The sequence below is a fragment of the Punica granatum genome, chromosome 2, assembly GCF_007655135.1.
Source record: "Punica granatum isolate Tunisia-2019 chromosome 2, ASM765513v2, whole genome shotgun sequence".
NCBI classification, from domain to species: Eukaryota; Viridiplantae; Streptophyta; class Magnoliopsida; order Myrtales; family Lythraceae; genus Punica; species Punica granatum.
The window spans coordinates 41,904,136-41,931,938 of NC_045128.1; the positions used below are offsets into that span (position 1 = coordinate 41,904,136).

The 27,803-nt window shown below is 38.6% G+C and overlaps 3 protein-coding genes, 1 long non-coding RNA gene and 1 pseudogene across 5 annotated transcripts; 1 reads left to right on the top strand and 4 right to left on the bottom strand.

Moving 5' to 3' along the window:
* The first annotated feature begins 810 nt into the window (after positions 1 to 810).
* On the top strand, positions 811 to 4,108 carry LOC116195979 (traB domain-containing protein-like). Of its 2 annotated transcripts, XM_031525457.1 has the most exons (9): positions 813 to 1,424; positions 1,666 to 1,713; positions 1,856 to 1,915; positions 2,367 to 2,450; positions 2,671 to 2,775; positions 3,137 to 3,250; positions 3,340 to 3,440; positions 3,546 to 3,657; positions 3,763 to 4,108. In XM_031525457.1, the coding sequence occupies exons 1-9, from the start codon at positions 927 to 929 to the stop codon at positions 3,787 to 3,789; spliced, it is 1,149 nt and encodes a 382-aa protein (XP_031381317.1). In that variant the 5' UTR covers positions 813 to 926; the 3' UTR covers positions 3,790 to 4,108. The 2 variants fall into 2 exon arrangements, with proteins under 2 accessions (XP_031381318.1, XP_031381317.1); XM_031525458.1 differs by lacking the exon at positions 3,137 to 3,250 and having other exon boundaries at positions 811 to 1,424.
* Positions 4,109 to 11,769: 7,661 nt separating this feature from the next.
* LOC116198066 lies at positions 11,770 to 13,374 on the bottom strand. The gene is made up of 2 exons (XR_004155140.1): positions 13,003 to 13,374; positions 11,770 to 12,368 (listed from the first exon to the last, which is right to left on the bottom strand). It is a non-coding gene; the product is annotated as an uncharacterized LOC116198066 (long non-coding RNA).
* Positions 13,375 to 14,320: 946 nt separating this feature from the next.
* Positions 14,321 to 15,279, bottom strand: LOC116194027 (annotated as a pseudogene).
* Positions 15,280 to 16,509: 1,230 nt separating this feature from the next.
* On the bottom strand, positions 16,510 to 18,668 carry LOC116197963 (peroxidase 3). Its single transcript, XM_031528249.1, has 4 exons — positions 18,234 to 18,668; positions 17,852 to 18,046; positions 17,539 to 17,701; positions 16,510 to 17,175 (listed from the first exon to the last, which is right to left on the bottom strand). Exons 1-4 carry the CDS (start codon positions 18,471 to 18,473, stop codon positions 16,760 to 16,762), a joined length of 1,014 nt encoding a protein of 337 aa, XP_031384109.1. The 5' UTR covers positions 18,474 to 18,668; the 3' UTR covers positions 16,510 to 16,759.
* Positions 18,669 to 25,211: 6,543 nt separating this feature from the next.
* LOC116197063 (peroxidase 27-like) lies at positions 25,212 to 26,957 on the bottom strand. The gene is made up of 4 exons (XM_031527070.1): positions 26,695 to 26,957; positions 26,358 to 26,549; positions 26,057 to 26,219; positions 25,212 to 25,842 (listed from the first exon to the last, which is right to left on the bottom strand). Exons 1-4 carry the CDS (start codon positions 26,920 to 26,922, stop codon positions 25,436 to 25,438), a joined length of 990 nt encoding a protein of 329 aa, XP_031382930.1. The 5' UTR covers positions 26,923 to 26,957; the 3' UTR covers positions 25,212 to 25,435.
* Between the last annotated feature and the right edge of the window lie 846 nt (positions 26,958 to 27,803).

Here is a 27,803-nt window from a genome sequence, read left to right on the forward strand (position 1 = left end):
AGATTACTGTTTGTGATATTAATAAACTTATATATAATTTTAAAAGCCGAAGCAAAGCATATAAAGTGCCACATAGGAAAAAATGAGCTCTTATTGTTGATTAGCCTGGTCCGGGTTGGGATCCTTTGTGGAAAATTATATGGCGCTGGGAAGATCAGCAAAAAATCCTTCACTTCCTTTGGCTTGCAGCCCATGGTCGTCTCTTAACTCAGGAATATGAGTAAGATGTCGTCATGCGGGATCTGCTCTTTGCATAACATAATCGCTTTATCACTCAACTTTAAAAGCTACCGTTAAGAACAATAGTTCAACCTTTCTCATTGTGAATATTCAGTGCATTATACCAGATACGAGACTTTTAGGAATTACCTCAACTATTTCTTACCATTTATAATGCACTGGAAATGTAAACGCGTATTACATTTCATGTATATTTTATAGTGAAGAACGCTTAAATCCTTATAACTCGATTTCCGTTCAAGGAGTCAATTATCTCATTTAGTGACATGGATGTAAAGAGGGTAAGATTAACTAGGAGATGGCTATGATAAACCAGAGCGAATTCCCCGCCCTCACACGCAGAAACGCAGAACGAACGAAGACGATGGATCAAGGAACGCATCTTTTTCCCTAGCCTTCCTCTTATTTATGTCTTCAGACTTCATGGATGGTCTCCTGGGCTTGGGCTTGGGCTTGGGCTTGGGCTTGGGCTTGTCAACCAGCCCATGTCGATCTTCCTCGAAGCAACTCTTTTTTTTTTTTTTCCCTTGTTGATATTTGACCCTTTCAGTTTCAGGTTCTTCAAATTTTTTTTCGTCGAGGCCAAAAGGAATTTATTGTTTTCTTCTTTAATTAATTTATTCGTTGCATGTATGGGAAGCAAGTGATCTCTCCCTGGCCTCGTTGAGCTCCGAATCTATGCGAAAATGAATCGCCTGATTCGCCGAGTGAAACCACTCAGCTCCATCCTCTCGACCCGCTCTCCCTCTCACTCTCCCTTACTCCCTAAACCACCGCCCCCGCTCCCCCATTTCCGGCCACGGCTCTCGTATTCCGGACCCAAATCCGCCTCATTCCCGCTCCCAGGAGTCCCCGTCGGCCGCCGGAGGACCGACCCATGGCCATCGTCGATGGACCCTCATGCTCCGGAGCCCGACCCGGCAGCCGCGGACTACTACGTCCACATCGAGGATCCAAACCCTAACGTAGAGAGCCTGAGCGAGAGCTTCGTCGGCGTCGATGACGCGAGGTCCGAGGACGACGCCGTTCCGAGGGGCGGGGAGAGCGAAGGATTGGAATCATTGGATCGTGGGAGGACACTCCCCGAGGAGCTCTCCAGAAACGTGATGTTCCTCAGCTGCGAATCCTCGGCGAAGGGAGGCACGTGCGACGTCTATGTGGTGGGGACGTGTCATGTTTCTCAGGTGAATTTGTGGAGCTTGCTGCTGTGCCCGATTGATTTCTGTTGCTTGAATTTGGCAATCTGCGGATTCTTGATTGTTCTCGAAGCAGATAAAGGGGAGTAGCTTGAAAGTTTGAAGCTTTGCATTTGATAATCGCATTGTCTATATGCTGTGCATATTGAGCTGAGACAAATGCATTGTCGCGTGATTCTTTCCCTTTTGAAGCTAACATTGCAAAGATTGATCCTTGCTGTGATTGCAGAAATCTTGCAGAGAAGTACAAGCCATAATTAGTTACTTGAAACCAGAGGTGCTTCCCTTCTCGTGATATTGTTTATTAGTTTATCCCGTAGGTTGGCTACTAGAAATTGTGGAGTTGTACGCTTTGCTTCTGCGTTCTTCGTTTAGCTTTGTAATCGCATCTGATGTTCGAAATTTTTCATCGACTTTAGGTGGTTTTCTTGGAATTATGCTCCCAAAGAGTAGGCGTGCTTACCCCTCGGAATCTGAAGGTCGGCCTTGTGGAATCCTTGTTATGGCCTATGCTGTAATCATTACTATTCTGCATTGTTGTTTTCAACGTCTTTTATGTGGTCTTGCAATTTTTCTATGTCATGGCAGTTCTATAAATAGTTATGTTCATGTGTAAGTTCATGGCTCAGGGCTTTTCAACTTATGCAGTAAAATCCCCATTGTGCCTTATCTAATTGCCAGCCTACATACGCTTCCTTCATGTCTGCATTTGCTTGAATATGCTGAGGACATGCATCACAATTTTGTTTATTTTGGAACACTCGGGCGACTTCTGACTCTAGGTGCATGCGCAATGTAGTTATTTCTGCTCTTGATGATGCCTAATCACAGATTGAATTATGTTTGATTATAGCCAGTGCAATCTATGCCAACTAGCTACTATTTGTCTTTATCTGCTATGGATACTGCTTACATTGAATGGTTAATCAGGTACCAACTGTTGGAGAAATGATAGAGATGTGGAAGAAAAAGCAAAATCTATTTGGGATTCTTTACAGCAGGTTTCTTGCAAACGTATGTTGCTTTAATTCCTCTGGTATTTGGGCTTATGCTACTATTGTGAGACTTAAGTGATTTGGAGTTGAAAAAATCTCTTTTAGCCTTATATTGGTTCATTGTGTAATTCAGCCTTCTTATCATTTCTTCCTTTCACTGCATTTCTCTGATAGAATGGGATGCTTTTTTTTGTCTACTATCTTACTCCTTTTCCTATTCTTATAAAATTGTTATCAAGGTTGCCAGTAAGCTTAAGGTTCTTCCTGGTGCTGAGTTTCGCGTTGCATATGAAGAAGCGATGAAATATGGTGGGAGGGTTATACTTGGTGATCGCCCTGTGCAGGTAAAGCTCGTCCTTTGCGAGATAGACCGATGTGGTATGTTGTTTATTGCAGTTCGTAAGGCCATAATGTTATAGTTGGGCTCATTTCATTCCCCATGAACTCTTCCTTGGAAGCTGGAATCTTTATGCCCAGGAAACAACCCCAACCCCAACTCCCATCCCCCCAACCCCCCCCAAACAAAACAAAAGCAAAAACACCTCTCTTCCTCCTTCTCCAGGATAACTTTCATTATTGCGTCATTATCTATATTTCCAATTGCTATTGTCATTCAGCTTCCCTTATTTCTGGCGCAGTCACCACAAATTCCATAGAGGGACATTATGGATGCCATTACTTTTTCCTTTCCCTCAAACGTGGCAGATAACAATACGGAGGACATGGTACAAAATGCCGCTTTGGCACAAGACAAAGTTACTGTATTCCTTTCTTTTTCACGGCGTCTTTTTGCCAAGCCCCGAGGATCTAAATAAAATGGTGGGCATTTCAGATAGATCCTTTGGTTGAACAATTTTGGCTGCCACTAGAACTGAGTGATTAAGGTTTCCTTTATTGCTTTTCTTTAGCTGAAGAAAATGGATGATGCTGGCTTGATGATCCTTGCGATTCAAGAATTGAGCAAGGAGTTCCCTACTCTAATGGAAACACTTCTTCATGAGAGAGATCAGTTAGTACTCTGTTCTTCTACCTCGTCTGTACATTTTGTGTTTTCTGCATGTATTTGTTATGACTTGATGGTATATGATATACGTGTATGCTTCCTCACATTTAGGTACATGTCATGTAAGTTGCTGAAAATCGCCAGCAAGCACAGCTCGGTTGTTGCAGTCGTTGGAAAGGCACACATGAATGGGATCAAGAAGCACTGGAAACAGCCTGTTAATGTCGGTACCATAACTTGTTTCTTTGGGTTTATGTCATTTTAAGCAGTTTGATTGATAAGCAACTGAATCTTACATTTTGTTTCTCCAAATTTTCTCTCGTCTCAGATGATAGATCTATTGGTGATTCCTTAGCGAAAACCCACTTCTTTCATCAAGATCCGAGTTTCCGTTGGAGTTGCAGCTGCTGGGGTGGCCATTTTAACTGGAATCTACTTTGGATGCAAGTAGGTACACGCAGACAGACCCATAATAAGTTCCTGATACAGAATGTGTCGATAACAACTCAGCTCACACCTCGGTGAAAGAATGAGTATAATGATGGGAACATTCGTTGTTCAATCATTTAAAGCGATTCTTGGAAGAATGTAAACTTGGTAAATTTTCTCGTCTCTTGGTTCATTTAAGTCTACAAATTCACCCCTCCCCCCCGCTCTGATTGAACACAATCTCATTGAAATGCGCATGAAGGTAACTCCCTGTTGTTGACAACAAGTAGGTTCTCTCTAAATCATTCGATAAATCAATATTGGTGATTGTTTCAAAAAAAAAAAAAAAGTTAACCATTCAATAATTCAATTCACATCTCAAATTTAACTTAGGACTAACAGAGGAATCCAATTGCAATTTATTTCTATGCGGAGCTGTGATGGTGAGTCTGGATTGCGAGCCCAATAGAATCCAGATTCTCCCGACCTCAAAGGATAATTTGGGCTTGGGCTTTTGGGGAAGTCTGAATTGTCTTTATCATAACCATTCAATATATACAAAGATATTTTCGGGTTAAGCCGAATTCAGAAGGGATGCATCATCGTCGTTTCATTGGACTGTCAGTGTATCAAGAGAAGTCCGGTGTATGCGGATGCATATGGACTAGGAAATTGACCATGGGAAGGAAAGGAGAGCTAGTGAGAACCCGTGACATGCCTTGACACACGAGATGATCCTAAACTGATCTTATGAAGTTGTAACAATGTCTGTGTGAAGCATAGGCTGCTGGGATGTAAATGTTAATGATCCGCAGAGGAAAGTAATGAAGCAGAAGCATAGGAGGAATGCCCCATGTTTGTATATTTTTGTTTCGGTAATGGCCTTTCGGCCACTCTCCCCGTCAATTGGATTGAGTGCTTTCAAGCTCGGCCTGTGAGCTCACGTTGGCATTATGTAATTTTTTTTTTATTTGATTCAGTAATGAAAATCGCTACCCTACTTGCATCAGACAACAATATCCGTGTGATGTAATTCTAAATAAGTCGTTCAAGTTGAAGTATTTTAACAATTTTACAATATGTTGTGAATTTAATTGAGTCACTTAGGTGATTGTGGAAAAAGAAAAAAAAAATAGTGATTATTGTGCTATATTGAATTGAAAAAAGTAATATATGAGGTGGAAGTAAAATAAATGTGGAATAATAAGTTACTTATCCGAAAATGTGTGGATAATTAAATAATGGTCAACTGAGAAAAGGATAGACATGGATTCAATGTTTCCAATATTATTTATACAAATATTCAGACAATATGACTGGTTATGGTAGCATATAATATCACAGTGAAGTTCATTTATTCGTTCAACACATGTAAATAAAACATATGTACATGAAACACATGCATACGACTTAATCTCCGTGGTAACACATCGATCCAATTATTACGATAAAAATTCAATCTCGCACGTCCATCAATAGGACAATCGGTTAACTGTTTACAATTGCACAATGCTTCTTGATTTCACCAGCCAACCTAGTCGTGACATTGTTCCGCCCCATCTTCACCATGGACAAGGCAAACTCGGGAGTCGAAGTTCTCCAAGGACCTCGCAAGGAGCCTCTTGATGTTGGCTAGGGTGACGGAGTTGTCGGTGAGGGTGACGTCAGGCTGGAGGAGTCCTCTCCTCTTGAGGACGTTTGAGCAGTAGCTCAGGTCGAAGGTCTTGCGGCTCCCTAGGTCCATCTCCACGATGGTAGTGTTATGATTTGGAGACTTGCACTTGCTGGCTTGAGGTTGGTCGCGTACTCGTTGTTCAGGTCTGGGTCTTGGTCACCGACTCCCGTGAAATTGTACAGCCACTTCGAGCAACGGCAGCCTAAGAGAAATTAGGGTCTAGGGCGATACCGCATAATGAGGCCTTTCATTTACTAGGTACAAATTGAACGGTAATACAAATACTGATAATAAAAGGTCATAAGAATAAAATATGAGTGTGGAAGTTCACGATTCACTTCTTTGATAAAGAGATTGCTTGCTTCGAAATTGTGTCGTTATTGCGTCATTCTTTCCAATACAAACTCTAACAACTTCTTCTTTATTGGTTTCTATTAACAATCCAGAAATAAGAGTAAAAAAAATTTAAAATGACAATGTTAGATTTTATAACTTAAAAAAATGGTTGTTGGTGAGCTCGATTGATTAATTGAATAATATATCTTAAACGAAGAAATAATATTAGGAAGATAAGCTAATAAATTGTTAATTGACATTATTTTTTTTTGTCAATCAATGAAGATTGTCGTTTGTGACACCATCAAATCTATATATAATTGAAACAGAAAACAACTCCTTGGAAATTTATTGAATGATATTCCGCATAATTGAAAATTTATAAGACTGAAATCCGCAATTTACCAAATAACTCTTAATATGTTTTAAAAGAATAAATAAATTTCTTTGTGTACCTCAAAATATCTCTACATCTCGAATAACACACTACATGGAGAATTTATCTATCCTCAAATTGTTATGGAAATTTCGAGACGTGAAGAATTATAAAAAAGTAAATTTGTCTCAAAATATTATAATATTTCAAAATCACCAATTTTAGTAAATAAATTTTGTCTAACTCATCAAAATAAGAGATATAATTCAAAGGAAATCACAAAGAGTTAAAAATGATTAGTGGGCAAGGCGTTTTCAGTAAACTCTCTTGAGAATAGATAATTCCTTGCAATATTACAATGCAACAATGGTGGTTGTAAACACGACACTCCCTCGCTAGAACCCTACCCGCAAAATATAAAATATATCGTATGAATAATATAAACACTCAACTAAATTTTGTGCTCTCGGGAAAAACACCACACTCTGTTGTCTGCCGTGTTATATATATATATAGAGCACACAAATATCAAATATAATAATTGCAGTTAAACTCATTTGACCATGCAATTGATTATGTGATCAGCGGCAAAAGGAAACAATTAGAATTATAATCACAATTGAATAACTATTAAAGATATGGACTTTAATTCCTTGCAACGGTAAAATATTAAAGTAGTAAAAAATAAAAAAACATATTAAATAGCTAATATAAATTGTTAAATATATTTTTAGTAAATATATAAATAAATGCCATTTATATAACAGTATAGATAGTAAATATGCGAACATGCATATTGTAGAACCCGGTTTGTACTGGAAGATGCTAAAGTATGTTAATTATCTTTCGGTACAACGTTCGTGTCATTGCCTTATCATTGATTATCTTTTGGGTGATTAATTAAGAACGACAGTCGTACTTAGTTGGGTCAGCTCATGGGATTAAAAAAAGGATTAGTTAGACCTGTTCCCTTGTTAGCTGGAGGATTAATCGTATTCTCTGGGATTTCTTTCGCATAATCAATTCCCCCGCGAGCTCCCATTTTCTTCTATGACCATGTGAAGCTCACTTCCCGCGAATCTCTTGCGTAATATTTTTCCGAATGCGAAGAACAAATTTCACATAATTATAGGAATTGAACTTGAAAGTAAAGCGTACTTCATGTGTCGCGACTCATGAAACGTTGCAGAAATGACACGATTAATTCACAGGATTCGCAACAATGGCTACGAGCATGTTTTCTATAGAGTGCCGGGTTTATGGATCGGATACGTGTATCCTAAGCGGACTGGGATAAATGTTCAACGGCAGATGTGTCCTATTTGTTTCTGCACATGAACGATAATTGAGAGTGCCGCTTGTTGTCTTGTCCATAGCTAATTAAGCTTAGGCCCAGCTACATCCTAACTCGTTCCATTCCGCCCGATGTAGCTACACTTCAACAGGGTGATTCCAAACCATCATTCTATATATGGAAACACGCGTAGGCGGACGGAAAAGAATATTACTGGCTCCAGAGATATATATGCTAGCCTGTCTCTGCGGATTTTTGTGCTTAATTATCATTGAGGCGTTCATATGACAATATCAATTATTATACATAACATATTAGAAGAATATAAACTGCATATTAGTCGTGCCCGGATACAGAAATGGAAGTTAGACCCATGTGTATAAGGTGGACATCCTAAATGAACATGCCATTAAGAGCAACTGTCATTTCCAGAATATTGGTGGCATTGAAAGAAAATTCCTTCACTAATATAGCGAGATCCTCTAAATCATTCTTCATTTCCCTACGTGACGTATACAGTCATTCTCAGTCATAGTAGTTTGACATGTTACATTGATGAAGTTAAAATGTGTAGGTTTACTAGGTGATTAGTTCAAATTATGGTATGATAATACCATATATGATGTAATCGTCATGACGATTTAATGTTTTTCCTTTTATCTTCTCTCTCTTAATTACCGGTTGCTGCCTCCTTCTCCTTGGTGTTCTAACGTCCCGTCCTTTCTTTATAATATATATACATCTATACACACACACACACACACACACGTGTGTGTGAGCGGTGGAAGGATTGAAATGGTTTTGGTAAAATCTGACGTTAGTGAGATGACAGATGACTATTTGCCGTCTTTTTTTATTAAAAAAACTGAAACAAATTAATTTAGAATGCATGCATGCAAGCCCCGAGCTTTACCTGCTCCTAAATATCATTATATAATAATCAAACTATGATTACTTTTTTGCTGAATATCGAATCGAACCATGATTATTGAGCTGCCATGAACTGGGCTTTATTTAAATATTTTCCTTTCCCGTGATTTTACTTTTGTTTTTAATTACTGTCAGATTTAACGCAAAATTAATCTCCACCGAAAGGATTAAAAAAAACATTCTTCAAAGTTCCAACTCTTGGGATGACAAATTTTTTGGAAAAAGCTTATGTTTTTTTTTCCTATTATTATTTATGTATGAATACAGACAAGCCTATGCCGAATAACGATGCAGATGGGTATGTTGTGTAATTATAATACACAATGCATGTGCCTAACACAGGGGAGCGTCAAAGGATTCTCGATTACTATAATAGAAGGGGTATATCATGTAAAATATATAGTCCACTTCATATATAATACTATGATGTCTATATGCATGTACGAGAAATGTGAAACGATGATCTTGTGTCCTCCATTTGCTAGTAACTTTGAGAAGAGATAATCAAAAGGTAAAAGGAGTTCAATGCAATATTGATATTCGTCATCGAGTCGGAATCGAGAGAGATTTTGATTTCTAATTCTTATTGGTAAGAGTTCTCGTTTGCTTTTAATTTTTTCTTGTCCTATTACCTATTACATTACTAGGGCCTACCTCGTGAGGAAAAGAGAAAGAAATTTAAAGTTAGGGAAAGATCCTTGATAATTGAACGGAAAAACGATAAAGGAACATATGTGCATAGAAACAACTCCACGTGAGCCGCTTTTTTTTTTTGGTTAATGTGTATTATTTGATATTTAGAAATTGCATTAGTAAAAGAAAGTATAAACTTTTTACATTTTAACAATTTTAATATGAACTTTTTTCATTAACCTAAAAATGTAAAAATAATTCAATTTGATAACAATTCTAATACGACGTTAAATTTTTCTTTAATTTGGACGGAATCGAGGTTACAAAGGGCGCCAACAACTCCAATTGGGGGAGGGCATCGGCAACCCTAATTAGGAGAATTGTGGTTGGAATCGAGGCCCTCACCTCACGAAATTGGTAGAAACCTCAAATTGAGGATTCTCCCAATTCCTGCAAGTTGAGCCACGACCCCGGCCATCAACCCCTCCATTGGGGTCGGCGCTCTATGGCCTCGATTCCGTTAAAATTAACAAAAAATTCGACGTTGTATTAGAATTATTATCATATTGAAAGTTTGTGCATTTTTAAGTTGAGGAAAAATGTTCGTGCTAAAATTATTAAAATGTGAAAATTTTGTGTTTTTCTGATTATTAATCCTTAGAAATTTAATAAACTCCGTCTAATTTATCATGTTCGAGTTAGATAGGTTTAGTACAACTTTTTCAATCAAGAATTTTCTTTATTCATGATAACTAAGTTCATGATATTACTTGCGCCGAATCACTTGAATCAGTAACTCTACATGAGCTTTGATTTTAAGGTATTTCTATAATCGTTAGGTATTTCACAAAGAGATTGGCTTAATTAACCTTTATTGTTAATTAAGACTTTAAGTTAATAAATTAATTAAGGACCTCCCTCTTTGATTTTTCCTTATCGGTGGAAAAATAAGGCATAAGGCCCAATTAAAGACAAAGAAAAATGAAATGTAGGACCCTTAGATTAATAAATTAAAATTACTTTCAGAATGTTTTTAAGCCACAAAAAATCTGCTGGGTAAGCAAACTTTCTGTCGCAAATGTTATCTGGCGTCTTCTGTTCTCTCATCCCACCGGGAAAACAGTTGATGGATTCATCATTCATATATAAATTATGATCCAATCATTAATGAACCATACTATTATCAGGATAAATGGCCGGCGGAGGGAGTCGTGTTAACCTTTTCGATAAACATAAACATTCATTTAACATCTGGAAATATGAATTCGTACCCTCCCTGTTATTATCTCTCTCTCGAAGATAATTTCGATTGTCACTAGCTAGTCACCACCACTGGATGCACTCCGGCTAGTCCTTATGATTAGGGGTGATCGAGTCCGAATACTCTATTTTTTTGATGATATTTGGACCTCACCATGCAAGAGATAACTTTCAAGATTTTAAAATCAGACTTTACCATATTAAATCATTAAATCGAAATCTACTCAAAACTTATATTATATTATAAATACTTGATACCCTGTTATAACGTGTAAATATTTTTGTCTTGCTAAATAGCACTGAAAATGTCTCATCTAATCAAAGAATGGCAATCAGATCAGCCGATCAAAGAACTAGAAAGCTCCATACATCCCATCTCCACAAACAATACTTCACATGCATCCTCTTTAAAACAGTAAACCACCATCTCCCAATTTGCTGCATCATTCTCGCAAGAGTTAAAGCTTAGTTGATGTTATCTTCCAACCCTGTCAACTCAAGAGGAGAGACTGGGAGGCGAACACCCGCCTCAAAATTCAACACCCGATCGTCCAATTCAACAGCGGTGGTCGCTCGCAAACACTATGATCGGCTGATTCTTCTTGGATTCTTCCTCCTTCTGTCCTGTTTTATTTTCTTACCTTCCTTTTTTTTTTCCTCCCTTCTTTGTTTGACGCGACCGAAATGATTGAGACTGCTTTTTTGTCGCGTTTATTAAGGAAGAGAGAGGGAAGACCCTTACGGAGACAAGAGAAAAAGAGAAAGAGTAAGCCTTTCTTCTAGAGGCAATCAGTAGGGTTTTTTTTTTTTAATTACTGAATATTAAATATCAATTTTAATTTTAATTTTGAGTATCATATATGTAATAATCGAAATTGATCAATTTTTCTTGATTTCTTATTTTAATATATAAATTTTATTATATTTTTAATACAAACTACCTAAATCTTATCTTATTTGATAAATTTTGACCCTGCATACCATATAGGAGAACCTTTTGCACTGTTTGAATTAATTGACAGCTCAGTGAATTCGACGACAACCATGTGTTAGTCGTTGCTTTCGCAGCTATTCATGCATGACACTTCATGCCCTTTTCATCCTTTCCAGGCAGCCAGGCACTTCTTAATAATTAGTATTATCCAAACACAAGCATTGCACATCTAGTGCTTTCTCGCATGCATGCATGACTAATTCTAGCATTTTCATATATAATCAGAAGGAATCAGTGTTATCAGAATCGGACCGGATATCGAATCGGCCGATCTATGGGTTCATGGGTTTATAGGTTCAACCGGGGATTCGATGGATCGGACCGCTTATTTATTATAAAATAAATAAATATTTATTATTTTAAGAAAATAATATAAAATACCAAAAAATAGTAATATAAATTATGAAATTACTCAACAATAATTTTTATAAATAAATAATCAATTTAAGTCCATATCAGATCGATGAGATAAACCTCTACATTTGTTCAAACCGAAACACATCTAGCCAAGAGTTTAGCTTACAGCTCGAGAAAAAACCAGGGACTACCTCCCCATTTCCTCCGCATAATGAACTTCTAAAAGTAGTACAACAAACTGAGATCTTCACCTATATTGCTGCCAATTCCTATTACCTGAAAAATGACCACCTCCTAGACAGCAGTGAACAATGGACAAGGGATAGGGACTCATCACAAGCTTTCGCTCCATTGAGGCACTAGTGCAGGCAGCGACAACACCTCTTTCTCACATGTAACCGATAACACCTCTTTCTCACACACAGACATTTCATCAAATATGTACCAAATCAAACTCACCGTTGCCTCCATCCCTGTCAATCCGATTCGTTTGTAAACTACAGCTTAAAACAAGGTTAAGGGCAGAATTAAAATATAAAATTTCTCCAATAAATCACTCGTTCACTGACCTTTTTCTTTCTGATCGATCGATCGATCTCTCTCTCGCCCCCTTTCTCTCTATCTCTCAAACTCGCGATCGCTCTTCTTCCCTGCACCATCAGGATCTCAATAAAAGGGTAGAATCAAAGTCAAACAGTGAAGTTCAAGCAGAAATTATCTTCTACCCACGATATGCAGATTTTAGATGAAACAAAGGTTCTCTAGGAGGTCAATATAACAAAAAAAGAAGTGTCTTTCTGATTCTGTCTGGGAAAGCACTCATCACTATACAGACCACGAATTTCAATAATTCAACTCAGTTGTATATGTTCAGGCCAAAGTTCAGAGTTTCAGACAAGCATATCCACGAGAATCTTCATTAAAAATTTGAAGAATCCTCCCATTTCCTGCGCAATTGTCCTGCATTCCCAGAATTTCGCGAAAGAAAGATGGAACCGCCCATTACACTTTCAGCAGACAGAGATAGCATAAGCTTCAACAGACATATATCATTTCTCTATAGCAAAGTTTCAATGGAGAAAACAGCAGGCTTTGCTCTGGCATTGACGAGAATCATAATAGCTGGGAGCAATGAGGTCCTTGCTGCCTACATGAGCAGGAAGAGTCTAGAGACATTCATGTCCCTTTCCACTTTACCAATTACAGAGAGAGACAAATCTTAAATTTGTCCTAGTCATTCATCTCAAGCATCATTTTGCCCCAGTCACCGCAAGCAAAGCTTACCTTTTCAGGTCAAGATATGCCTCAAAGGAGAAGAGGAAGAGGAAGCTCTGCTGCGTCTGGACTCTAGCCCCCTGGCGTTTCAGGAGCTGATGTGCCTCAACATGGCCGTCTCCGGTTCCCCTGCCGGTGAGGAATTCATTCCCGGGTCGTCGCTTTGCTACGTCTGGACGAGGAGAAGCCGAGAAGAGACAGAAGGAGAAGAGGAAGCTCGGCCTCTAGCAGAAATCACTGACTGATGATGAGCGACAATGAAGAAGAAGAAGACTGGAGTGAAGATTAAGAAGAAGAAGAAGAAGACTAGGGTTTCACTTTCAAGTTTCACCGTTTCAATCGATTTTGATTTGATGATTCAATTGAGCTTTTCGGTTTCGGCCTTTTCGGGTCAGGAAATTCATATTTCCTTTAAAAATTATGAACCCACGAAACCGGCCGGTTTGAATGGGTTCGATGGGTTTACCTAAAAACCGGCCGATTTTTAGGGGACACCGATTTATTTGTGCATTTTCGGTTTTTAAGCTAATCGAACCGGACAAGGGTTCGGTTTCTGGTCCGGCCGGTCGAACCGCCCGGTCCGATTCGGTTCTGATAACACTGCAAGGAATATTAGGTGAAATTTGGTATCGGAAATTATTATAGACACACCAATTAATTACATTCATGGTTGTGCCATACTCCACAGTACATTATCAAGCGATTCGATATTTATTTTTCATAAATAAAATTTTTAAATTTGAGTATTGTAAAATAAGAAAATACATGATTAAAGAGTTTTACTTTTTAATAAACTGATCTAATTCGAATTGAATTAATCATGTCCCGTTGAGTTTTCGCACGAGAGGAATGCACATTCAAAAAGAATAATATACATATACCTATATGGACATATATAATTATAAAAAAATAATGTGGGAAAGTCAAAATGGATTATCTACGTACGCAGACAATGAAACAGTCTGACCATAACAACTATTAACATGCATGAGCTTCATGCTTAGGTGTAGAGGTGGCTCATTTTATATACATAAATTTATTCTTATATATATATACCAATTAATTACAATGATCTTATCGTACGTTCACATAATAATCTTATAATATACACCATTATCAAGCGTAAGCAATATAATTACATACGGGAGGACGAGGTTGTATCTATAAATCTTCAATTCAGGTATGTTTGTGTGTGTACATATATGTACGGACAGATGCATGATTTGAACTGAGGAGGTGAGTTCTAGAATGAGTGGAAATATATCTCTTGGAAATATTATTGGACCAACGTAGTACTTTCGAACCATAATCAGACGACTTATTTTATTTATCCACTAGAAATAAATGAATGTACCCAACAAAGAACAGTACATAGGAAGAACTAGAAAAGAAATCATAACACGAAAGCCGGAAGGGCGAAATTATTGAACTCTTTGAAAAATTCAATCAATCAGAGCATGAAGGACAGCAGGCACACTTCTTCCCGGTCGATCAATCAGTTGACAAATGCACACTTCTTCCTTATCTCACCGGCCCTGCCAGTGAGCGTGCCGACGTTGTCGAGCTTGATCAGGGAGGTGGAGAAGTCCTTGAAGAAGGTAGAGCCACGGGTGAGGTTCCGCTGCTGGACGTAGGCCCGAGTGGAGGAGTCTCTCAGGAAGGTGGAGTCTGATTCGAAGACGATGTGGCGCTTGAGGACCATGCTGTAGTAGTCAGCATCGAAGTCCTTGGAGCTGCCGAGGTCCATCTGCACAATGATGGTCGTGTCCCTCGGCTTGCACTTGGCCTTCAGCTGTCTGACGTAGTTCTTGACTTCTTGTCCATGGACGGGTTGGCATCCCCCTTCCCCGTGAAGTTGTAGATGCGGGTAGTAAAAGATGAACAGTGGGAGTTCCCCATTGTGTATCCTCCTAATAATTTTCATTTTTTTTCCCGAATTGAAAGAAAAATATATTTGAAGTTTGATCGACATGAAAATTTCTTTATCGACTTCTCGATCTCATAGAGAGGAACATAGTAACTGGTTGAAGAAACGTTTTCGAACTAATGAAGGGATTCACCTGAGAGAACAACGAGGTCATTGACGCCGAGGCCCTTGGCAGCAAACTGTCTTTTTGAGGGAAGTAATGTTATCGGTAGGAGCCGGCAGACCCCTGACAATCATTTGCATTCGACAATCTTCCATCTCTTCTCCCTGTTTGCACTTGCCAATATGGGCCTTTGATCTGGATAAAACATTTTTCGTAAAAATATATACATACATACATATACATCATTTGCAGCCATAATTGATTGAACAACAATTGTCAATAAAAACATGTAATATATATATATATACATAGTTTAATGTACATGCATATTGTTATGTTCGTACCAGGGAAACTGCATCACGAGTCACCAAGGCCAGAATATCGGCACAAGAAACGACACCGGGACATTGCTTCTCGACTGCAGCATTGGAGGCATCAATGATCTGCCATCTTCTCAGCTGTTGGTTTGAGGTGTGTCCTTCTCAGCGGTTCTTCTGCTGTTCGTGGTATTCAACAGTATAGAAGCATCGCATCCCTGCATCGTGCATGTAATGAAATAACTTTGTTATGACCAGTATCGAAAACAAGTTGAGTTGCAACATGTTGAATTCCCATTACTGTTAAGTATATCGAAATTGACTATCGGCCCTGATGAAGCAGTCGTGGAAGAACATCCTGAGAATAGGAGCGGCAAGAATGGGCACATGAGAGATGTGACGAGCAGTAGTCCCCCTCATGATCTTCTTGGCATCTGGGCATGTCTCTTGTAGAACCCGACTCTCAAGCCCTGAGCATTGGCCTGCTTGACCGGGAAAGCAACGAGCAAGACCAGGGCGAAGATGAGGATATGTAAGGTGCGTTTGGTTTCAGAGTTAAAAGTAACTTTAATTTTGATTTTGATTTTGATTGTGGAAAAGAACAAATGAGATGAGATTATAAATTTGACTTGGAAAACGTGTGTTTTTGTTGTGTAGTGTATTGAGTTAAAGTTAAAGTTAAAATTTTTTATTTGGGAAATGTGAGTTTTTGTTGTGTAGTGTGTTAAGTTAAAGTCAAAGTTTTTTTTATTGTGAATTCAAACAAGGTTGTAAGAGGTTATTTTGAGCAGCCATTGATTTCCTTATGGGATGATATGTGTTTTCGAGCAGCGATATCAATTGGAACTTCATTGGGTTCTTATAGAGGCCTGTAGTTCAATTATTGAGACGGTCAATGGATTAATATACATGAAGTTGCTCTGTCGTTGTAGTTTTGATCATAATATAAGTTCCACGCGAAGTGTTTACAAATTAATTGACTTCTATGCATATATATCACGTTAGTTTACAGCTACGTGCTAATGGCTTTCGAGGAATTATTCTAGACAGTGCATTATTGCAGTTCTCGATCGATAAGTTAAAAGTAAAATATGAGGTAGAAGTAAAATAAATGGGGAATAATAAGTTAACTTATCCGAAAATGTGTGGATAATAGAATCATAGTCAACTAAGAAAAGGATAGACATGGATTTTATGTTTCCAACATTATTTATAAAAAATATTCAGACAATGTGACTGGTTATGGTAGAATAAAATGACATAGAGAAGTTCATTTATTCGCTCAACACATTAAATAAAACACATGTACATGAAACACATGCATACTACTCACTCGACTTAATCTCTGTGGAAACACGTCGATCCAACTCCTGTGATAAAAATTCATCAATCTCTCGCGTCCATCAATAGGACATTCAGTTAACTGTTTACGACAGCACAGTGCTTCCTGATTTCACCAGCCGACCCAGTTGTGACATTGTTCCGCCCCATCTTCTCCATGGACAGGGCAAACTCGGCATAAAAGTTCTCCAAGGACCCCGCAAGGAGCCTCTTGATGTTGGCCAGGGTGACGGAGTTGTTGGTGAGGGCGGCATCAGACTGGAAGAGTCCTCTCCTCTTGAGGACGTTCGAGTAGTAGTTGAGGTCGAAGGTCTTGCGGCTCCCCGGGTCCATCTCCACGATGGTGGTGTTATCGTTTGGAGACTTGCACTTGTTGGCCTTGAGGTTGGCCGCGTACTCGCTGTCCAGGTTCGGGTCTTGGTCACCGACGCCTGTGAAATTGTACAGCCGGTTCGAGAAAGATGAGCAGTGGGACACCCCGATTGTATGTGCCCCTGAAACAAACAGAACACATCATATCATTTAGCTTTGTTCGTAAGGTGTTGTCATGGTAGTCTTTTGTCGACAAACACGGTCCAGAAATTTTGGGTGACTATACTGTTTCAATTATTTTTCGCACGTTCTTTCATCTACTCAATAATTGCAGTTTGTCGGACAAAAGATTCAAAGGGTACAGAAATGTCAAGTCACCGTCCGAGTTTTGTTCTGATGATTACTATACAGTCTCTGTTCTGAATCTCGATGATGTCTTATCGGATTCCCATTGGCACATAAGTTTAACTGAGACACGTATCGGGGCATACAGCGATGACTTATCGTTATATATACTGTAATTAATCGAGACCATTGCTTATTACCTGATAGCAAGACGAGATCCTTCAAGTCGAGTCCCTGGTTACCGAACAGTGTCTGCAGGTTGGAGAAGTTACTGGTCGGAGGTGGGATGTTGTTCAGAGCTTCTGAAGCTATTGACACCAGCCCGTCTCTCCTACCGGTGGGAACTTTCCAAGTAGGACCCCCCTGCACGCATCGATTGATGGTATGTACTGGTTAAAATCGAGCTAAAGCATTTATGAAGTACATGCAAGTGTTCCGAGTTCATGTGCCTTTGGAAGCGTTGAAATTAACATTGGGGCCTGTTTTTAGGTGCTTATAGTAATTAGTACTCACAGTAACTACAACAGAGTCTCTCGCAACGAGAGCGATGATGTCTGCACAAGAGACAACTCCGGGGCATTCTGCTTCCACGGCGGCCTTTACCCTGTCAATGAAGTCGAACCCTCTAAGGGTAAGGTTCGGAGTAGCCACCTTTTCAGTTTGGTTGCCTGAACTCGACGAGTTCAGAAGAACCGACCCATCACAGCCCTAGCAAGGCAAGTTTCACATCAGATTTATTGTATATATGAACCTTCAACAAGCACGGGTCACCTTTAACATCAAAATGCAACCGACTGCAAACAGATCCAGGACGGGAAAATGATCAAAGTCTCAAAGGAAAATCAATTAATGTCGGATAGAGCGGGAGCGTAGCAGCTGGAAAAATGTTACTGACCCTGACAAAGCAGTCGTGGAAGTGCATTCTTATGAGAGCAGCTGCAAGGGAAGGAGCGTTGGGGATGTGCTTCTCGACAAAGCCACGGATAATGTCCTCACCTTTCGGGCAGCTGCTCGAGTAGAAGTTCATCTGCAGCTGAGCTTCTGCTTCAGCTGTCATCAGCCCCAGGACTACTACACCAAGAAGAAGAGTCACAATGCCGGTAAAATGACTATGATGAGCTGAGATGATTCTCATCTTTCCCCACACGCTTCTTCTCTGATCTCAACTCCCCTTAGGATGCTGTTATGTACAGAACAATGGAACTTTCTCCGAAGGAGAGCTATCCCACCTAATCAAACTTTAAGTTGGACTCTCAAATTGTCTGAGAGGACATGAACAGAGAGCTGTATATATACTGAATGAACCATCATCCATGATAAAGGTAAAACTCGGTTTGTACTGGAAGAAGCTAACGTGTGTAAATTGTCTTTCGGTACAACGTTCCCAGCCGTTGCCTTATAATTGATTATCTTTAGGGTGATTAATTAAGAACGATAGTCGTACTTTGTAGGGTCAGCTTATGGGATTAAAAAAGGATCCGTTAGAGACCTTGTTCCCTTGTTAGCAGGAAGAATCGTATTCTCTGGGATTGCTTTTTGCATAATCAATTCCCCAGCGAGCTGTCTTTTTCTTCCATGACCATGTGAAGCTTACTTCCTGCAAATCTCTTAACAAATTTCACGTAATTATTGGAACTGGAAAGTAAATCGTATGCCACATGTCACGACTCATGAAACGCTGCAAAAATGACACGATTAATTCACTGTGTTTGCAAGAATAACTAGGAGTGTTTTCTCGAGGGATTGAATGTGTCAACTCAATACAGGAAAAGGGACCTATTCCGACTCATGAGTGCTGTCCTAAGCGGATTGGGATAAATATGTCCACTGGCAGATGTATCCCTTTTGGTTCTGGACATGAACGATAATTGAGAGTGGCGCTTCCAGTCTTGTCCATAGCAAAAAGCGTAGGCCCCAGCTACTTCCTAACTTTGTTCCTTTCCGCTCGACGAGGCAACACTTCAACTCGGTGACTCCAAACCATCAATCTATGAAAATATGCGTAGAACCGGAAAAGAATATCACTGGCCCCATTTGAGATATATATATGCTAGTCTGTCTCTGCGGATTTTTGTGCTTAATTGAGGCGTTCATATGACACGATCAATTACTATATATGACATATTGGAAGATAAACCGCATATTAATCGTGCCCGGATACAGAAATAAAAGTTAAGACATCTTAAATGGACATGCAATTAAGAGTAACTGTCATTTTCAGAATAATGGTGGGATTGAAAGAAACTTCCTTCACTAAGATATATAGCGAGGTCTTCTATTTCATTCTTCATTTTCTCAATGTGACGTAGCCCTTCTCAAGCATAGTAGTTTGACATGTTACCTTGATGAAGTTAAAATGCGTAGGTTTACTCGTTGATTAGTTCAAATTACGGGATGATAACATACCATATGATGTAATATTTTTTTATAGTTGATGTAATAATGTATATATATATATATCTCCTAACTGACTATTAATTGTTTTTTCTTTAATCTTCTTTCTCTTAATTAGAATTAGCTGCCTTCTTCTCCTGGGTGTTCTTACGTCCCGTCCTTTCTTTATTATATATATGTATCTGTGTGTGTGTGTGTGTGTGTGTGTGTGTGTGTTTGTGTGTAGAGTTAAACGCGTGGGCGGCAGAAGGATATAAATGGTTTTGGTAATATCTGACGTTAGTTAGATGACAGATCCTATTTTTCATCTTTCTTTATTAAAAATCCAAACTGAAACATATTAAATTAATTAAATGGACATAAAATGCATGCATGCATGCAAACTCCGAGCTTACCTGCTCCTAAATATCATTATACAATAATCAAACCATGATTATTGATCTGCCATGAACTGTACGTGCTTTATTTTAATATATTTCTTTTTCCTATTATTATTATTATTATTATTATTATTATTCTTTTTAATTGATGTCAGATTTAACACAAAATTGATCTATAACGAAATGATTAAAAAAATACATTCTTCAAAACTCGAACTCATTTCTCCAGAAGAGCATATATGTTTTTTTAAAAAAAATTTGTTTTTATGAATATAGACAAGCATACGCTGAATAACGATGAAAATGGATTTGTTGTATAATTATAATACACAATGCATGTGCATAACACGGAGCGTCAAAGGATTCTTAACTATTATAATTATAGGGATATATTATATAAAATATATTGTCCTCTTCATACATAACACTGATGTATATATACATGTACGAGAAATGTGGGAACGATGATCTTGTGTCCTCCAATTGTTTTAACTTAGAGGAGAGATAATCAAAAGGAGTATTTGTCATCAAGTCGGAATCGAGAGGTTTTGATTTCTTATTCTTATTGGTGAGAGATCTCAATCACTTTTAATTTTTTCCTCTTCTAATTAATTACCCATTACATTCCTAGAGCCTACCTCGTAAGGAAAAGAGAGAGAAATTTAAAGATAGGGAAAGATCCTTCATAATTTAAGGGAAAAACGATAAAGGAACATATGTGCACAGGAACAACTCCACATGGGTTTTTCTTTTTCTTTCTTTCTTTTTTCCAAATGTGCATTATTTGATATTTAAAAATTTAATGAACTCCGATTAATTTATTATGTTTGAGTTAGATTGACTTAGTAAAATTTATCCAATCGTGAATTTTCTCAATCCATAAAACTTGAATTGGGACATTATTTAAGAAAAATAAGTGTCGAACCACTTGATCTAACTCGTGTTAGTAATTTCACCCGAACTTTAATCTCCAGGTATTTCTATAATCGTCAAGAAGCGTATCCAAACTATAACTTGGGGAATATAACGGATCAAATGCAAATGCATAGCACTGGGCCAGTAGAATACGACTTTGCTTTAATAATCTGATTGGCTTAGTTAACCTTTATTGATAGACGTTAAGTTATTTAATTAATTAAAGACCTCTCTATCCCCCCGCGCCCCCCGCTCCTCTCCCCTGCCCTCTCTCTCTCTCTCTCTCTCTCTCTCTCTCTCTCTCTTTCTCCCTCTTTATTTTTTTCCTGTCGGTGGAAAAATAAGGCATAAGGCCCAATTAAAAACAATTTTTTTTTAAAAAAAAGATACGAATAGATGAGATTAATAAATTTAATTACTTTCAGGATGTTTTTAAGCCACAAAAAATCTGCTCTGTAAGAAAACTTTCTGTCGCAAATATTATCTGAAGTTGTTCTTTTCTCTCGTCTCACGCCAAGAGAACAGTTGATGGATTCATAGACATATAATAATGTTTGTGATCTGCTAAATTCAAATAAACAATTAACTAACCACACTCTTATCAGGATAAATGGCCAGGGGAGGCAATTTTGTTAACCTTTTCGATCTTTTACGGGAACTTACATATATAGACATACATTTAAAATTTAGAAATAAATCCGTAGACTCCCTGTGCTGATTTCTCTCTCGAAGATAATTTCGATTATCACCGATCGCCACCATATTGGATAGGGGTGTTCAGTTCTGAATACACTGTATTTTTCACGATACTCAGATCCTACCCTGTAAAGGGTAGGTTCCAATATTTTGGAACCAGATCATACCTTGTCGAATTCTGAAACCGGAACCTACTTGGAACCTGTATTATCTCACAGGTTCCGAGTACCCTGTTGGAACCTGTAAATTTTTTTTTTCTCGCTAAATCAAACAGAAAATGTTACATACATAATCAATAATCACGCCAAATAGAATATCAACAAAATTTAGATTAATCCACAATAATAAAAAAATAATATGTCTCATCAATCAATCGATAAAATTAAACATCCATAATACGATTTCACACAACAAAGTGCATTTGTTCTGATTCATTAGAGGAGACGGTAACTTTACTTTTTCCTTCTTCTTTTTTTTTTTAAATAAATAACCGGTTTCGGGTACCCTGTAGACAGCAATCGGAACCGGAACCGATTTTCACCGGTTCCTGATTTTAATATCCGAAACCTATCATATTTTCAATACGAGCTATCCAGACCCTACCATAACGGGTATGTTCAGACCGATTTCGGGTATACCTGGTACCCGTGCACACCCTTAATATTTGATATATTCTGGCTAGTCCCTGGCTATACTGCATAACATATTGGAGAACCTTTTGCACTATTTTGAATTAATCGGCAGCAACCACCAGCACGGTAGTCTAGTGGTTAAGCGTCAAACTCTCCACTTGAACATCACGAGTTCGAACCTCACTGAGGACGTAGAGCTCGCCACTATGTGGGTGTATTATGAGATGGCGGTGACCAGCCCATAATGCTTGATCCAGTGGGCCTTGACTTAATTCATTAGTGTGTTGGTGGGGCTGCGGTGACCAAGTTGGGCTAAAGTCTCAACGAGCTATGACGAAATGAATATTCTGTGGCAGTTAGGTTCCCTTAATAGGGCCAGCCACAGTGGGCTAATAACTCGACCTAGCCTTTCATTTTATCCAAATAAATAAATAAATAATCGGCAGCTCACATAATTCAACGAAAACAATGTGTTAGCAGTAAAATTATGTTTGTAGCTTTTCATCCTTTCCAAGCAGGCAAGCACTTCTTGATAATAATTAGTATTATTCAAACACAATCATTGCATCTAATTCTTTCTCGCATGCATGCATGAATAAGTCTTGCATTTTCATATATGATCCACAAGGAATATTAGGTGAAATTTGGTATTGGAAATTAAAATATATACACCAATTAACAATGATTTTATCGTATTTTGACATGCTAATTTTATAATATACACCATTATCGAGCGTAAGCAATATAATTATACATGAGAGGATGAGGTTGTATCTATAAATTATATATCTGCAATTCAGATATGTGTGTATGTACGACATACGTGCAGGGACTAACACAGAATTTGAACTGAGGAGGTGAAATTTTGGAAGGGACGAATATGAAAACCTTTTCTTCTAGTTAGGGGGAACTAATTTAAGGAATTTAATCAAAATTTGGTGAATAATATGTAAATTTTCTTGGAATTTCAAAATTTACCGGGCAGCCGCCTCCTTGGTCCTCGGTGCATCCCGGCGTACGTGCATTCATGATGCAAGTCCCTCTAATTACTCTTCATTTGGTATTGGGCCTGCATGCACGGGCCCCAAACAACCTAAGTTAGATCATCCAAGCCGTTGGACGTTGGCTCAGGTTTTGACTTTGGGCCTTGACATCTCTTGGTCTTCTTTTTGGACCAACGTTCTACTTTCGAACCATTAATCAGACGATTTATTTTATCCCCTAGAAATAAATGAATGCATCCAACAAAGAACAATGAGCACTGCTATTTCCTCTGACTCGAAGGCTCCGAATAAGTAATAACTCTATGAAAATAGAGTTATTCGTACCTTTTTACAGATATAATTGAAACTAATTAATCGAGTTTAGGTTAGTTTGAGTAGATTTTTAGTTTATTTTTCATTCATTTGCTCTTTGATAGATTTTAGTGGTTTTGATCAGTTTTGCTTTGTTTTTATACAAATTGGAATTACTTGATCGATCATTTGCAAACTCTAAGTTCTCGATATTTTTGGACGAGTTTAACTCGAGCTTTTTGATACAAATTGGATATGGATTGAAACCTCATCGAGTAGGAACCCAACGGTTCAGACGGTTCATGATTTGGAGCTCGAGTGAGGAGGATATGGCAAGTTCAAGTTCGGTGCACATAGCTGTTTTACTGATCCGAGAGGACCCAGGCTGCGGATTTGGAGCCTAGGTTGCCTCAGATCTGTTCACCGATCATAATTCGATTTTTTCGAGATTTTACGCGAGTCCCCATCATATATAGAGAAGAAAATTAAAAGAGAGATATCTTGATTTATTAGAGATATTATTCTTGGATTTTAGGAAAGGTATTCATTAATATTTAAGATAGGAAATTGAATTTCAAATATTAGGAAATTAGTTTTGGGTAAGATTTTTGGGGTATTGATGCATTTCTCTCTTATAAAAGAAAGGCTTGAGCATGAGTTTCGTGTGGACGACATTAGGAGGCAAAGATCAACTTGAGGAAGAAGTTGAAGGCGTGGAGATTGAGGACAACATCTTTGCTTATTTCTTTTAAACCTTTGTTGATTTCTTCTTGAATTTAATGTCTATGTTGAATTCTTTTATATGTTCTTTAATTCCTTTGGGCTAATTTCATATGCTAGGATTACAATTAAACCCACAACTAACTAGTTTGTTTATTTTCACTTGATCTAATGAGTTTTCTTTTTAATCTTATTCTATTTATTCTATATGATGCTTAATGCTTGCAATTGCCTGATCAATAATTGTTTTGATATGTTAATCTGAATGAACTTGGGAAAGGGATTTTAGGTTTAGAACATGGATAGAATAGCTCAAGTTCACTCTCGAGGAATCGAGTTGATTAGTGGGTAAGATATGAATATACTTACACACCTTAGGTAGCCAATTCAAGTTGGAACTTAATGAGTTTAGCTTAATTGCAATTCCCGTAGAAATATAGGGGATTGATTGAGTTAGATATTTTTCCTAGGCAATTCAGAAAATACTTAGGAAATACTTGTGAAATTGAGGTTAGTAGATTGGATTTTAATCGAATAAGGGAAAGATGGAGTAGATCGAATTAGTGAAGTGCGGGGGAAATTGTTTTCCTAGGTCGTCTCACCAGTTGATTTTCGATTATTTTTAATTTGCTTAATATCCCTAAAACCGATTTTTCAACTTGCTTGACTTAGATTAAGTTGTGAATTTCAATCGCTAATAGAGTTTTAGGTCAAGTTCTCGTAGGAACAATACTCTACTCACTCAATATTACTTGTTACGGCCCGTGCACTTGCGGGGTTATAAGACCGTCAAACAATCAGACAAAGGGGAAGGCTTGTAATTAAGTGCAAGATAGAGGGCTTTTTTTCTGTGAATTAGAGGGCATCTTTTTTTATTGTTTCTCATTCGCAGAATCGGAGGATTCCTTTTTCGGAGGAAATAATATTTTCCAAGAACAGCACATAGGAAGAACTACAAACAAATCAAAATATGAAATCCCGAAGGCCGGAATTATTACAATTTTTAAAAAATTCAATCAATCATAGCATGAAGAGACAGCCGGCACACTTCTTCCGGTCGATCAATCAGTTCACAAATGCACACTTCTTCCTTATGTCACCGGCCCTGCCAGTGAGCACGCCCACGTTGCCGAGCTTGATCATGGAGGTGGAGAAGTCCTTGAAGAAGGTGGAGCTGCGGGTGCGGGCCTGCTGCTGGACGTAGGCCTGAGTGGAGGAGTCTCTCAGGAGGGCGGAGTCTGATTCGAAGAGGCCGCGGCGCTTGAGGACCATGTTGTAGTAGCCAGCATCAAATTCCTTGGAGCTGCCGGGGTCCATCTGCACAATGGTGGTCGTGTCCCTCGGTTTGCACTTGGCCTTCAGCTGTCTGACATAGTTCTTGTCCATTGACGGGTCCGCATCCCCCTTTCCCGTGAAGTTGTAGATGCGGGTCGTAAATGACGAGCAGTGGGAGTTTCCAATCGTGTGTCCTCCTGTTAATTTTCATTTTTTCCCCCCAATATGAAGAAAAATGTTAAAAGTTTTTGTGAGATGTTCATGGACCCGAAGAGAATGAACTCTTTGTTATCCAAAAGAAAGTTTGATCGACTATGAAATTTTTGTATTGACTTCTCAATTTGATCGAGGAAGACGTAGCCAGTTAAAGAAACGTTTAATCTCGATCCAAGTAATAAGGGATTTACGTACCCGAGAGAACTACGAGGTCCTTGACACTGAGGCCTTTGGCAGCGAACTGTCTTTTAAGGGAAGTAATGTTATCTGTAGGAGCCGGCAGACCCCTGACATCATTTGCATTCGAAACTCTTCCATCTCTTCTCCCAGTTTGCACTTGCCAAAATGGTCCTTTGATCTGGATAAAACATTTTTCGTAAAAATATATACATACATATACATCATTTGCAGCCTTAATTGATTGAATAACTATTGTCAATAAAACATGTAATATATATACATATTTTAATGTACGTGCATATTGTTATGTTCGTACCAGGGAAACTGCATCACGAGTCACCAATGCCAGAATATCGGCACAAGATACGACACCGGGACACCTCTTCTCGACTGCAGCCTTGGCGGCATCAATGACCTGCCATCCTCTCAGCTGTTGGTTTGGAGGTGTGTCCTTCTCGGCGGGTCTTCTGCTGTTTGTTGTGTTCAACAGCAACGAAGCGTCACATCCCTGCAACATGCATAATGAAATAAACTTTGTTATGATCCAGTTTCGGATATAAGTGATCGGTCTCCAACTTATATAGTACTTTGAGAAATTAAAACATAGTTTTCTTATTCATGACGACATATATCTATGGTAGTATATGTAGTACCCTGATGAAGCAGTCGTGGAAGAACATCCTGAGAATAGGAGCGGCAAGAGAGGGCACACGAGAGATGTAACGAGCAGTAGTCGTCCTTATGATTTTCTCAGCAACTGGGCATGTCTTCTTGTAAAAGCCAACTCTCAAGCCCTGAGCATTGGCCTGCTCGACCGGGAAAGCAACGAGCAAGACCAGGGCGAAGATGATGATATGGAAGAGCTTATTTTGAGCAGCCATTGATTTCCTTATGCGGTGGTATGTGTTTTCGAGCAGTGAGATCGGTTTGAACTTCACTGGGGTTTTTATAGAGGGCCAAATTATTGAGACAAACTGTCAATGGATTAATATACATGAAGTTGCTCTGTCGTTGTAGTTTTGATCATAAGTTATATTATGTTAGTTTACAGCTTCGTGCTAATGGCTTTCGAAGGACTTATTCTAGATAGTGCATTATTGCGGTTCTCGATCGATTGAAGGACTTCTGACAATAATTAAATTTGTTCCCCATTTTCTCGAATCAAATGCATGATTGGTGAAAACGGTGCTAATTCTTCTGTGAATTAAACATGGTTGCGCCATAGAACATGATACGGAAGAGCTCTCTTAGACATCGACCGATCAGACGAGCGACGTATGAAAGATTAGGTTTCAAATCCATTCAGCATTACAAAATGTCCTTTCAAATTATAAACAGAAGATCATAGCTGCTGCGATGGGCAAATATGGAAATGGGCGAAAATGGTGGCAACGCGGAAGAATATGCATATATTTGTTTATATCCTGTTAACAAAATTTGGCAACAGGATATAAACAAATTTTGTTTATATGCATATACGGGAATCCCAGTCGGGGATTTCTGAAACCCTAATTTCGGAAATCCCAACTGGGATTCCCGTAATCGGGGGTCGGGGAGCCTCCGCCGGCCACCCCACCTCCCGGGTCGACGTCGCCAGCGGACCTCCCCCACCCCCAACTCCGATTTCTTTCTTTTTTTTTTTAAAAAAAAATTATTATTATTATAAATGATTTCGCCGAAATTTTAACCATGGGGGTAAAGCGCTTATTTCCCATATAGGTTGGGGGGTAATGTGCAATTTTTGAAAGGTCAGAGGCAAACC

What these genes read in the sequence shown, in the direction of transcription:
- LOC116195979 (XM_031525457.1), top strand. Translation starts at nt 927, where the DNA reads ATGAATCGCCTGATTCGCCGAGTGAAACCACTCAGCTCCATCCTCTCG. An exon ending in ACAGCAGGTTTCTTGCAAAC is followed by an intron (nt 2,451 to 2,670) that starts GTATGTTGCTTT and finishes ATTGTTATCAAG; the next exon opens with GTTGCCAGTAAGCTTAAGGT. An exon ending in TTGGTGATCGCCCTGTGCAG is followed by an intron (nt 2,776 to 3,136) that starts GTAAAGCTCGTC and finishes CAAACGTGGCAG; the next exon opens with ATAACAATACGGAGGACATG.
- LOC116197963 (XM_031528249.1), bottom strand. Translation starts at nt 18,473, where the DNA reads ATGAGAATCATCTCAGCTCATCATAGTCATTTTACCGGCATTGTGACT. An exon ending in TCCACGACTGCTTTGTCAGG is followed by an intron (nt 18,047 to 18,233) that starts GTCAGTAACATT and finishes TTGCCTTGCTAG; the next exon opens with GGCTGTGATGGGTCGGTTCT. An exon ending in GGATCTCGTCTTGCTATCAG is followed by an intron (nt 17,176 to 17,538) that starts GTAATAAGCAAT and finishes TGTTTGTTTCAG; the next exon opens with GGGCACATACAATCGGGGTG.
- LOC116197063 (XM_031527070.1), bottom strand. Translation starts at nt 26,922, where the DNA reads ATGGCTGCTCAAAATAAGCTCTTCCATATCATCATCTTCGCCCTGGTC. An exon ending in CTCGTGATGCAGTTTCCCTG is followed by an intron (nt 26,220 to 26,357) that starts GTACGAACATAA and finishes TGTTTTATCCAG; the next exon opens with ATCAAAGGACCATTTTGGCA. An exon ending in GGACCTCGTAGTTCTCTCGG is followed by an intron (nt 25,843 to 26,056) that starts GTACGTAAATCC and finishes GAAAATTAACAG; the next exon opens with GAGGACACACGATTGGAAAC.